Source organism: Amphibalanus amphitrite, unplaced genomic scaffold, assembly GCF_019059575.1.
Source record: "Amphibalanus amphitrite isolate SeventyFive unplaced genomic scaffold, NRLGWU_Aamphi_draft 000056F_arrow, whole genome shotgun sequence".
Lineage (NCBI taxonomy): Eukaryota > Metazoa > Arthropoda > Thecostraca > Balanomorpha > Balanidae > Amphibalanus > Amphibalanus amphitrite.
The window spans coordinates 962407-974315 of NW_024881552.1; the positions used below are offsets into that span (position 1 = coordinate 962407).

The window sequence follows — 11909 nt, forward strand, 5'->3', positions numbered from 1 at the left end:
GGGGGGCGTCAGCTAAACGGGACAGGGAGACGGCGAACAGGTAATAAGCAATATGTGAAAACAACAGGTAAGCGCCACAGAGCGACAAGACAGAGGAAGAAAAAACAGATTAAACTACAAAAACATCAACTTACTCCAGCCATCGAGCAAATTGAACGCAGCGTACGGCACTTTGAATCCAGAGAGTCTCTGGCTCGAAGTCGATCGTCCTACCTTCGGTAAGTAGTACTGATGTGGCTGATGTGGCTGCTGCGGCTGCTGCTGCTGTTGATGCTGCTGTGGGTGCTGCTGCTGTGGATGCTGCTGCTGGTGCGGTGACTGGTGCGGTGACTGGTGCGGCGGCGGCTGGTGCCCGGCCGGCGGCCCCGGTCGGTAGGCGTCCTGCAGTGCCGGCGACTGGTGCGGCTGGTGTCGCGGCTGCGGCAGCGGCGCGCCGCCCCCGGACAGTGCTGACGCCGGCCGGTGCGGCGCCGGCCAGCCCTCGCGGCTGTCGTTGAGGTTGGCCGGCGGCGGGCCCGGCGGCCGCGTGTTGCCGTAGAGCGGTCCGCCCGCCTGCGGCCCGCCGTAGCCGGTCGGGTCGGACGGCCCGTAGCCGGGGCCGCGCGGCGCGCCCTCGTGGCCGGCCGGCGGCGGTCCGGGCTGCGGCGAGGGCCGCGGACCCAGGCTCTGCGCTGACGAGTGCGGCGGGTGGCCGGGGTGGCCCGGGTGACCGCCGGGGTGTCCTGGGTGTCCGGGGTGTCCCGGTGGGTACCCGGGGTGTCCGCCCGGGTGCCCGCCGGGGTAGGTGCCCGGGTGCGCCGGCGGTCCGCCCGGGTGACCCGGGTGTCCGGGGTAGACGAGCGGTCCCGGCGGCCCGGGCCGCTGGTGCCGCAGCAGCGGCGACGGGTGGCCGGGGCCGGGGCCGGGGCCGCGCGGGCCCAGCTGGGACGGGTGCTGCTGCGGCGGACGGCCCGGGCCCGGAGACCGGCCGTCCCCGTACCCGAGCGGGCGAACCTGCAACAGAGCGGCGGGCCGCGTTAGATAGAAGAGAGCAAACAGGAATTATCGGTCAAACTATAAGGAAAACGGTTCCGAAACATTTACATCGGTCCTTTACATCAGACCGTCGGTGAACCCAGATGCGTCTGAAGATGCAGCCATCGTTAACATTATCAATGACAAATGGCAATCCCCTATGTTACGTCTGAAACTAAATAAACAAAAAAGAACCTCAACTTCGATTCACAGTTTACTGCCAATATATAATATATATAATAATATTATATATAATAATATATAAATGCCCTTTGAATCGTACTCTCGTATCTTCAGCTTGTACATCAAAACGAGAGGACGCATTCCTCTGGGTACCGGCACCACCACGGCAAATGTTATCTACAAGTCTGCCAGCCGGCTTTGACAGCATGTGCGAAACCCAGCAAACTTCTCACGATAGGTGGCGACCAGGCAAGATAGGTGGGTTCGCTAAGATCTCAGAGTTTTTCTATCGGACTGCAAACGAGATACGGGCCGACTATACGTCCGTTCCCTCGGCGGGGAGACCGGATATTCAGACGGTGACCGTCCGGAGCTGAGACAAAACGCCTCAGACACAACACTGACTGCGACCTTATCCCGATTTACTACGGAAACCGTCACATGCCATCATGACGGAAGAAAAAGAATAATTTACTTTAAAAACAGCAACACTTGCAAGTTGCACCCGATGTTGATTCATTGGTCAGACATCAATCACATACACCATAAATTTCAATACGGTTATTTTCTAAGGTCATAAAAGTCGAACTCATTGCCGGCGGTGGCAGTATGACGCTCTGCCGTGCTCTGACGTACAAAGCCAGACGACAGCAGATACCGCACCGACCGACCCCTTTAGTACGGCACTCGACCTTTGGAGCAGTATCAACGGGCCACACACCGACCACAAAACTCGAAACCACGGCATCTGGAGCCGAGCCTGTAGCTACAATAAACTTAACGGATGGCCTTCCCGCACATTGAATTTTTGACGGTTGAAGCAGGAATTGCGAGTGAAATATTGGCAGAAGTATTTCATTCACACAGTCAAGGTAATCACCCATTAATACCCTAAACTTCTGGAACCGTTCTTGGAAGCAACGGGGATATTTTTACCCCTAGCATGCTACAGATTGTAACCACACTATCTCTTCCGTTGAAGAGTGTACATTTTGACGTCACATATCTGTCGGATTATTCACAAAGCGCCGCATTCCTATCGCACAAAGCCTGTCAACAAACGAGGGAAAACAGGACGGCACGGCTCAGCGGCCGACGCCGCACGCGACGGATCGTGTTTCACGCGACCGGGGCGGCTCGGCACCGCCTCCCTCCCTCCCGGCGCCCGTCCCCGGTGTCCGCCTCACCTGTCCGTCTCCGGCGGGCCCGTGGCCGGGCCGCGACTGGCCCAGAGCCCCCTCCCCCCGTACCCCTCACCTGTCCGTCTCCGGCGGGCCCGTGGCCGGGCCGCGACTGGCCCAGAGCCCCCTCCCCCCGTACCCCTCACCTGTCCGTCTCCGGCGGGCCCGTGGCCGGGCGGCTGGCCCAGAGCCCCCTCCCCCCGTACCCCTCACCTGTCCGTCTCCGGCGGGCCCGTGGCCGGGAGGCGGCGGCCGCGGCTGGCCCAGAGCCCCCTCCCCCCGTACGCCTCACCTGTCCGTCTCCGGCGGGCCCGTGGCCGGGCGGCGGCGGCCGCGGCTGGCCCAGAGCCCCCTCCCCCCGTACCCCTCACCTGTCCGTCTCCGGCGGGCCCGTGGCCGGGCGGCGGCGGCCGCGGCTGGCCCAGAGCCCCCTCCCCCCGTACCCCTCACCTGTCCGTCTCCGGCGGGCCCGTGGCTGGGCGGCGGCGGCCGCGGCTGGCCCAGAGCCCCCTCCCCCCGTACCCCTCACCTGTCCGTCTCCGGCGGGCCCGTGGCCGGGCGGCGGCGGCCGCGGCTGGCCCAGAGCCCCCTCCCCCCGTACCCCTCACCTGTCCGTCTCCGGCGGGCCCGTGGCCGGGCGGCGGCGGCCGCGGCTGGCCCAGAGCCCCCTCCCCCCGTACCCCTCACCTGTCCGTCTCCGGCGGGCCCGTGGCTGGGCGGCGGCGGCCGCGGCTGGCCCAGAGCCCCCTCCCCCCGTACCCCTCACCTGTCCGTCTCCGGCGGGCCCGTGGCCGGGCGGCGGCGGCCGCGGCTGGCCCAGAGCCCCCTCCCCCCGTACCCCTCACCTGTCCGTCTCCGGCGGGCCCGTGGCCGGGCGGCGGCGGCCGCGGCTGGCCCAGAGCCCCCTCCCCCCGTACCCCTCACCTGTCCGTCTGCGGCGGGCCCGTGGCCGGGCGGCGGCGGCCGCGGCTGGCCCAGAGCCCCCTCCCCCGTACCCCTCACCTGTCCGTCTCCGGCGGGCCCGTGGCCGGGCGGGGCGGCGGCGGCCGCGGCTGGCCCAGAGCCCCCTCCCCCCGGTGTCCGCCTCACCTGTCCGTCTCCGGCGGGCCCGTGGCCGGGCGGCGGCGGCCGCGGCTCCTCGCCGCCCTCCTCTGGCAGCGGGCCCTGCGCCGGCCGGCCGCGCTGGGCGGCGCGCAGCCGCAGCGGCGGCGAGTGCTGGCGCAGCGAGTTGCTGCGCGCCACACTGCTGGAGCGCGGCAGCACGGCCACGCCGTTGTGCACGGGCTGAGCGCCGCCGGCGCCCGGACTGGCCGAGCCGCGCACCACCGGCTGCGGCCGGCCGAGAGCGCGTCAGAACATCAGACAGACAGAGTGCACTGGATTGGATAGATTGAACACACTGGATCCAAGGTAAAGATTTACCAAAAAAAAAATTAATAATCTGTAAAACATTTGTAAATGATCTACAGATGATGAAGTAATTGAACTAAAATCAAATAAATCACACAACTATAATCTATCACATTCCCTAGTCATTTGAGTACAACAGCAAACATGAGCTATGACACAATACCATTTTCCTGTCACACCTGTTTAGCTCAGTGCCACAAATGTCAGTCTTCCCTGTAACCCTAGCTGCACTGACCTAGCCCAGTACATGCTCCCAGTCCCCCCTCCCCCCTGTCACAGATGACACTGACCTTGTTGAGGTCCATCATGTCTGTGGGTGTGACCTGCAGAGGGTCCACCACACCACGAGGCCGCGTCTCCAGCGCCTTGGCGTTGCGCTCCACCAGGGAGACCCACTGGAGCGGCAGGCCTACATACTTATTTTGCCGCTCATCAAAGTCAGTGTGCACACGGTGGCAGAAGTTTGTTGGAGCCGATATCTCCAACTTCTTTGACTTTCGCTTTGACTTGAACATCTTGACAGGTGTGGTGCTGCAAAAAGATAATGTTTTTGTTACAAGTAGTTTAAGTGCATGTATATTCCTGTAAAATAAAATAAAAAATTCATGAAAATTTGTGGTAAATATTTACTTTAGGTCCGCAATATTATTTTAACAAGAAAAAATGCACATTCTTACACTATTTGATGTCCTGAATTCAGATATCATGCTTAAATGCATCAAAAATGTAAAATAAGATACTAAAACCCCAGCACATTACACCGCACTGCTGCACAATACACACTGAAGAAAGCACGCTTCCGCGACAAAAACGAAACATACAACGCTGCCCTATAAAAGAAAAAATGATGCGGATATTCATTAGTTTTCGACGTTATGAAAATGACGTCATAATACCAAAGCACAAGAAAAACGGTGAATAAAAAAGAGAAAATATTTAGCAAAGGTAATAGAGCATGAGAAAATGATCAGAACATAACCAAACCTTACCTAACCTGACCTACTGATGTTTGCCTACTGGGGGAAAAGGAAAAAGTGACTTGCATGAATAGATTGCAAGCAATGGTAAGTCAAATATTTTTAGGTTAAGTGGTTATGCATCAGGCTTCAGGCCTTCGGCCTGAAGCCAGATACACAACCACTTAACCTAAAAATATTTGACTTACCATTGCCTGTAATCTCTCCTAAGGCATTGCCTTCGGCACTGCACCGCTCCGCCTCGATTATTTTGACGTCACTTTCCTTACAATTTATTATCATCCGTAATTTCGCTCAACCTTGGTTGGACCATTTGTAGCGGGTGCGCCGCGCAGACACGTGCAGTTCCGGTCGGAGGTGGGGCCGTTGGTGGTGATACTGGTGATACTAGTGTACTGGTGCTTTTAAATTGGTTTCTAGAAGGAATAAGTATCAGAAATGAAATCAGGAGGTCTTAGAGTATCGTGTGAATGACTTTTATTTACCCTCTGTTTTGCGGACCTAAAGTAAATAAATACCAAATTTGTTATATTTTTATTATAAAAATAAAACCAAGGCAATGCAACTACCCTTACTACTGGAATTGCATAGCAAAGCATGAGGAGTCAAAATTAAGTATATTTTTTCTAATGAAGCTTCTGGGTCTGTGACCTCTGCTGCAGAGAAACTCCGGAGTCTGAATTGGAACATGCAATTCAATTGCTACCCCACAAGCTTCGTCAAATGAATTTAGTGTGGACTGTGGAGTACCAATATACACTTTATGGTTTTGGGGATAGATTTAATTGATTTTTAGGATCAATAGTTGAAAGGATGGCTTACGGCCTGAGCAATGGGCCAAGATTGAGATGATTCACCAGAGGCGATAACGGGAAGACTCGGTGCCCTGATCGACTTATGAAACAAGCGAGAACACAAACTGAGAATTCAGGTCCTATCTCAAATATCAAAGAGGTTATAATTTATTTCCAGCGGCTGGAACCAATTAATATAGCAGGAAAATCGAAAAATAGCTCAAAAGAGACTCACCCAAAACGCTCTCGAAGGAGAAATCGTCGACGACAGCGACGCCTCAACTCAAAATGGCGCAATGTTTTGTTGATAGCGAGAAAGTCTCTAGTATATGTATTATTTCTCCAAATTTTGCGAGTTAACGAAAAATATTCGTTTTTTTCAAAGAAGAAAATGAAGCTTCTTTTCAATTACGGAATTACCATTGGGCAAAAATACATTGATAAGATTACCATTAGGCCTATATTGATTTAAACTTGTCATCCAAAAGTAAATTGAATAGAAATTTTTCCCTAGTCTCAAACTTCCCAAATGTGTTCTAGGAAGCATATTGTAAATATGCTGAAATCACCTCGGGAGAATATTTGCCAATGGAACCGCCAGGGAAGCCGAAGGCCGATTATCATTGGTGATTTTCCGCTAGCGCTAACCTACGAATATCAACATTTCTCGCATGCCAAACACACGTGGCTCCCTGCCTTGCTGTAGCAACGTGTAGCAGTAGGGGGCGGGTCGGTAAACAAGTTCAAGTGTTGGAGAGACTGCAGGGTTTTATTAGTGTATTGGGGAATTATTGTGTAGGTATTCAAGAGCTTGTAGTAAGTAGGAAACAAAAATACACAGTTTCTTTTGTCAATAATTATCTCTCCTGTTTGAACCAAGGCCATATTGATATATGCTTGAAAGTTGAACGCTCCTGACCCCGGAACCCTGTGGGCTGTGCTCACTGCTCATGAGCTGCTTTCATTCACATTGACATTGCTTTTCACTTTGCACATCTGAATCTCAATTCTGAGCTAATTGATAATTCAAATTTGAATCAACTGTAATGACTTCATGCAATTGTTAAAAATGCTTAATTTGACATGCAGATGTTACTGACATCCCGACTGGAAAAAATGCACGCTTTCGTCGAGAACTCGAGCGTAGTTGGGCGTTTGCGCCGAAAATTTTCGGCGTACTTCGGCGTAAATCGACGGCTTGCGCCGAAATTTTCGGCGTACTTCGGCGTAAATCGCGAAAAAAAACGTCCGGGGGTGGCACCAACCCCCCTCGGCCGGCGAGGGTTAAATGTCTTCGGGAGTTAAACATCTTAAATATCACTTATCTTGTCTCGTGTTCGTCTCAGGGTATTTAAGTCATGTTCAGTGAACCTGATTGCGACTCTCCCACGGCGGGAACAGTTCCCCGATCCAGAGTGAGGTTATGGATTGTTGGATCCCCTAGTTCAGATAACGTATGCTATCGTGTGCGTATTGACCGTTGTGATTCCTGTATTTCCGGCGTGTGGTTTGTGAGCGGACGCTGGCAATCGGTCCCGCGTGGCCTGGTATCTGCCCGATCCCATCGGCCGTGCTGGCACCACGCCTGTCGAAGGCCCCGTCAGGCGTCAGTCACCGGCTGGGCACTACTGCTGATCAGAGCCGGGCAACAAAAGAAAGGTTACGTTATGGAACATGCCAGTGAGTTTGTGAGTCAGGAGATTTTGTGATAGCGAACCCTGGTGCTCGGTCCCCCATGGCCTGCTGATGTCTTTTGTCTGCCCGATCCCGTCGACCGTGCCAAAAGCCGTCTGTAGACAGTAGTCACTGGAAGACAGTCACACACACACGCCAGCCCCCCCCCCCCTTGACGAAAAGTGCGTGGCTACAGCCTGCAGCCATCAGTTAGCCTTGAAAATTTTCGGCGCATGAAGCATGGCTTGGTAAAATAATTTCGGCGGATAAACCCTTGCGCCGAAATTTCGGCGCATCACCTCCGCCGAGAACTTCAGCGTAGTGGAGGCATTTTTTCCAGTCGGGACTGACATTTGAATTGGAACGGATGGCCGATGGGAAATATGACCGCAGACCGAGTAAACCCAAATCTGAAGTCTGAACCACTGCAGATTGGAAACGGGCCATTTCTCCAGCTGCAAGATAACCCTATTGTCTCAAATACATTATTTTATTGGACAGTCATGCCCATAACAGGGTTTCTTCACAGTAACCCATCACTTCATGAGAAATCTGAACCACGGCAAATTGAAATCCTCACCTTGTATCAGTATATCCACAATGGGAAATCCCCATTTTGCATACATCTCACATTGGTTCAATGTCAATTGTCAGGTGGTTTGCAACAACCAGACTTGGCTGCCCGCTAAGCCAAGCTCGTATGTCACAGATCCACAGCTGTGACCACCCCACTGGCATCCTCAATCTTGATCACAGGTATCGAATAGGATGGTAGCGGATGGTAAGACTCAGGAGATTCTTAAAGATAGGTAGGCAACACAGTCCTGACTCCTGCGTGCTGGGTCCTGGGTCCATTGCCAATAAGTCAGTTCTGGCTGTCAATCGCCTCTTCATGCTGCAAACCGATTGAATGGACATGTTTGCCCGTCCCGTAGGTCAGTCGGTAGAGCGCTGGACTCCCGGTAGTGAGAGCCCGGGTTCGGTAGTGAGAGCCCGGGTTCGAGTCGCCCCGACGCTCGATATTTGAGACTCCTGACGGGGATGGTCTGCAGTTCGTGAGAGCAGCCGCAGCCAGTTGAAGTCAGTTGAGTGGGACAGGCCGTGTCCGGCTTTGAAGGGCACGTTAAACTTTGGCATCTAAATTCTCCTGTTACCCGGAATTGCGCGATAGGACGGTAGGGGTCGGGTTCTACGCAACAAGCTCTGCTTAGCGTGGGCTCCGGCTCTGTCAATCCGTACATTCAAACATTCGAGCTAATTTTTGTTTAATGTTCTGATTTGCTGATTTACCAGCCTACATGAATGGACATGTTTTGATTTGCTGATTTATCAGCCTACATTTAAGCCAAAAACCTGATGTATGGCAGCTCAGCCTGGGTTTAAATCAAGTCACCACTCCAGTCTCTGGTGCTTGTTCTTGGGGATTTTCTGCAGTTGATGGGAGCGGCCGCAGCCATTGAAGTCAATGCATCGGACGAGTTGGTTGGCTTTGATTGGTACACTGAAGTACACATCCTAATTATTTCAATTACGAAGGCCGCATGACGGAGTCTGTTTATCAAGCTCTGCTCAGCGTGGGCCTTACCGTATAAGAATAACAACCTTACGGTATTATAAAAACGAAATGTTTGAAGGCCATACATACGAAATGTCCCAGAGATCTGATTGTGAGTGTCTGCTAGGAAGCATGTCATCCGCCGGAATACGAACATTCTCTGCCAGTCACTTGAAGCGGCCTCAACCGCTAGGTGCCTCAGCAGCATTCCAGTGTCGTTTTTACGACAGCTGGCGCCATTGTAACGGCTGCATCGCGTGCTGCTTACATGAAGCGTACAGGAAAACATGACCAGTCTGTATGGATTATATCAGTTTCACCACGGGCCGATTGCTGATTGTCACCTTATATGCTTGACGACCACCAATATGGTGGTCGGTCATATTGTGATTATTTTTGACAGCAACGCGTTAGAGTCGTACTTCAGCTTATCATTGTATCTTGATAAGAAATATCACATCAACGCTGTTTAACTTAGGATTACAGCTCATCTTATCCAGCGTAACCGACGCATTAGCGTAATGTCTGGTTTTCCTGCGCCTATCTCAGTGCCTGATATGACCGCCGATTCACCGAGCTTAGTCGAACCAATATGTTCCAGCTGCCCTTCGTCCTTTTGTGTTGGTTTCTTTGCTATATTGTATTCAGCTTTGTTGTGAACCTAAGGTGCTTTGTTGCTTGCTCTAAGTCCGAAAAGCTTCTGTTTACTCTTGTTGTGGTATCCAAAAAGACGCTGCTGTAGCGGTATACCGTTGTCAATACAATATTTCACAGATGGTTGGTGACGTTTGGGTCTTATTACCCGATATTTGATCGTCCTTCATAAACTCACTAGGACAACCTTTGAACGCCGCCCATTCAGATCTTTATCCTGCCCGTGTTTTGGCGATTTTTCCCGTCCATTACCTCTGCTTCCTCCTTTTTCCGTCCATGTCTGTCCTCGTCTCGCCACCGTTTCACCCTCGGCGGGTGCTCTGTGCCGGCGGGCCTTCCTCACGGTCCGGTGGTCACGTGACATGACGCCCCGTGACGGCCAGCTGACCGCCGCTGCTGCCGGCCGGCTACCGTTCTGCTACCGTGCGGGCCCGCACGCCCGCCCCTGTCCCTCCCCTCACCCTCCCGCCAGCCCCTCCCCTTCCCCGCCTTCCTCCGCCGCCGTGGCTCCTGTGTGAAGGGTGCCCGCCCCCTCAGTCTGTCGGGTGGTGCTAGGGCGCCGGGTTTGGGTCATATCAGTCTGTTTATGACCGGCACGCTGTGATGCCGCTGGGTCATAGCCGGCCTGAATCTCCCCTGTGTATCCTATCTCAGTGCCGCAGCGACTGGTTCGTACCGTAATCACTCGTGTTTTCCGTCACTGGCCGCCGGATAGGTCAGTCTGTCGGACCTGTGGAGACTCTGAAAAAACTGCCGAGTGCGGTGGGGTTACTGACACACAGTGACGGTCGTCGGTCGCCCCCCGTTCAGTGAGGCCGGCGGTAGGTACGGTGACCCCCGTCTCTGCCTGCAGTGACGGGACACGGGTCGGCCGCCCGCGGGACCCGCGGCGCACCGCCGCCGACCGACTGAGAGACGCAGACAAAGGTGAGTGGAAACGGGCGGCGGGAAGACGGTAGTAGATGCGGTTACGTGGTATTTCACTCGTGCGTATATTCGTCCCAGTGTGGTTTTGTCGACGGTGTGACTAGCAGACAGACAAGGAAAGTCAAAAAGAAGGCTGTCGGCTGAGCTGAGTCGGGCAGGGCTTAGTTAGTTGATAATTGATATGCACTGTGGGGCTGATGCATCGTCATTCGTCCCCGATAAATTGCTAAACTTTGTTCCGTTTTTTTTTCGGATCGGGTCTCGGCAGTCGTAGATCGTGCCTCGATAGCTGTTCATGATTGTAATGTAAATTTGTTGAGGCAAGGCCAGTGCTACCCCAAAACGCGAGCTACCAAGAGCTGTTTGGATACTTCAACCGCATCGAGCGGATCAATGTGCCATTGCGAATACAGACCACACGTGCAGTTCCGTGATCGTTATGGAAAGGCCTGCTCCGGCCGAGCCCCGGGCGGTGTAATGTCGCGAACTCGCGACATTGCACCGCGGTCCGATATGAGACATTGGCCGGCGGCCTGCCGCGCTGATGGCAGAAGTTGACCTCCGCCGGCAGACGGCCGAGCTCGAGACGGGTCAAAGGGCCCGTACAGTGTCTCCAGTATGGAAACGGCAGGAATGGTAATAAGGGACGCTCGTGGTGTGGTTAGAGGAATCGGTCAACGACGAAAGTTGTGCAAGATCTCTCTCTCTCTCTCTCTCTCTCTCTCTCTCTCTCTCTCTCTCTCTCTCTCTCTCTCTCTCTCTCTCTCTCTCTCTCTTTCTCCCCTCTCCCTCTCCCTCTCCCTCTCCCTCTCTCTTGCACGGCGAGCCAAACATTTTACTCAAAAACGTCAAAAGATGTGTAAAATTCGGCGAACAGCAGCCCTCTTCCACTGTGTCGTCGACATGGAAACTCGGGGACAGGGCAGAAGCTGTCCAATGCCTGCATCGCACAACTTTTTAACAGGGATACCAGAAAGTTTGTTTACTCACCGTGTTTCACGCGGATTTTCCCGGTAATACACTGCACGCTAGTTAAGTGGGAATCGGGGCAGAAGTTTGGTTATTACCGTGGTTGGCAAGTGCATTATTGCTTAGTTGTACTCGCTGCATTTCTTAAGAAGTTTTTTTTGCAGGATTGCGTGGACACGTGATGTCGTGGAGTGTGTCGCTGTTACCGCCGGGTGTTGATTTTGTGGAAGATTGTGAAGACGTACGCTAACTTTCACAGATGTTGGTGACTTGGCATTGCATCGACCTTATCAGCTTGTGATCTGAGCTCTAACATGGTGAAAGATATTTAACCTGGTGATTAGTCAGCTATTTGAATTTTGATGGGTTGCGTGTCGATTGTCGAACCGTCGAGACTCGTTTTCGTTCTCGTTTTGAGATTTGAGTTGTCGACTAACAGGCGCGGGCCGTGTTCTGGTTTCAGATGTTTGTGTCTGCGGGGTGTCAGCTGTCGGAGGGGAGCCGCCCTCCCCCGTCCGTCCCGGCGTGGCCCGCGCCCCTGAGCGCCGCCCCGGTCCCCGCTCCACCGCCC

General features: G+C 53.9%; 1 protein-coding gene across 1 annotated transcript; it reads right to left on the minus strand.

Annotated features, from left to right (window-relative positions):
- Positions 1–8: 8 nt before the first annotated feature.
- LOC122378176 (serine/threonine-protein kinase PAK mbt-like) lies at positions 9–5769 on the minus strand. Its single transcript, XM_043358932.1, has 5 exons — positions 5748–5769; positions 4079–4319; positions 3468–3707; positions 230–612; positions 9–12 (listed from the first exon to the last, which is right to left on the minus strand). The coding sequence occupies exons 2-5, from the start codon at positions 4301–4303 to the stop codon at positions 9–11; spliced, it is 852 nt and encodes a 283-aa protein (XP_043214867.1). The 5' UTR covers positions 4304–4319; positions 5748–5769.
- Between the last annotated feature and the right edge of the window lie 6140 nt (positions 5770–11909).

Coding starts and splice junctions, on each gene's coding strand:
- LOC122378176 (XM_043358932.1), bottom strand. CDS start 4,303: ATGTTCAAGTCAAAGCGAAAGTCAAAGAAGTTGGAGATATCGGCTCCA. Junction 3,708..4,078: donor ACATGATGGACCTCAACAAG/GTCAGTGTCATC, acceptor GGCCGGCCGCAG/CCGGTGGTGCGCGGCTCGGC. Junction 613..3,467: donor GGCCCGCCGGAGACGGACAG/GTGAGGCGGACA, acceptor GCCGGCCACGAG/GGCGCGCCGCGCGGCCCCGG.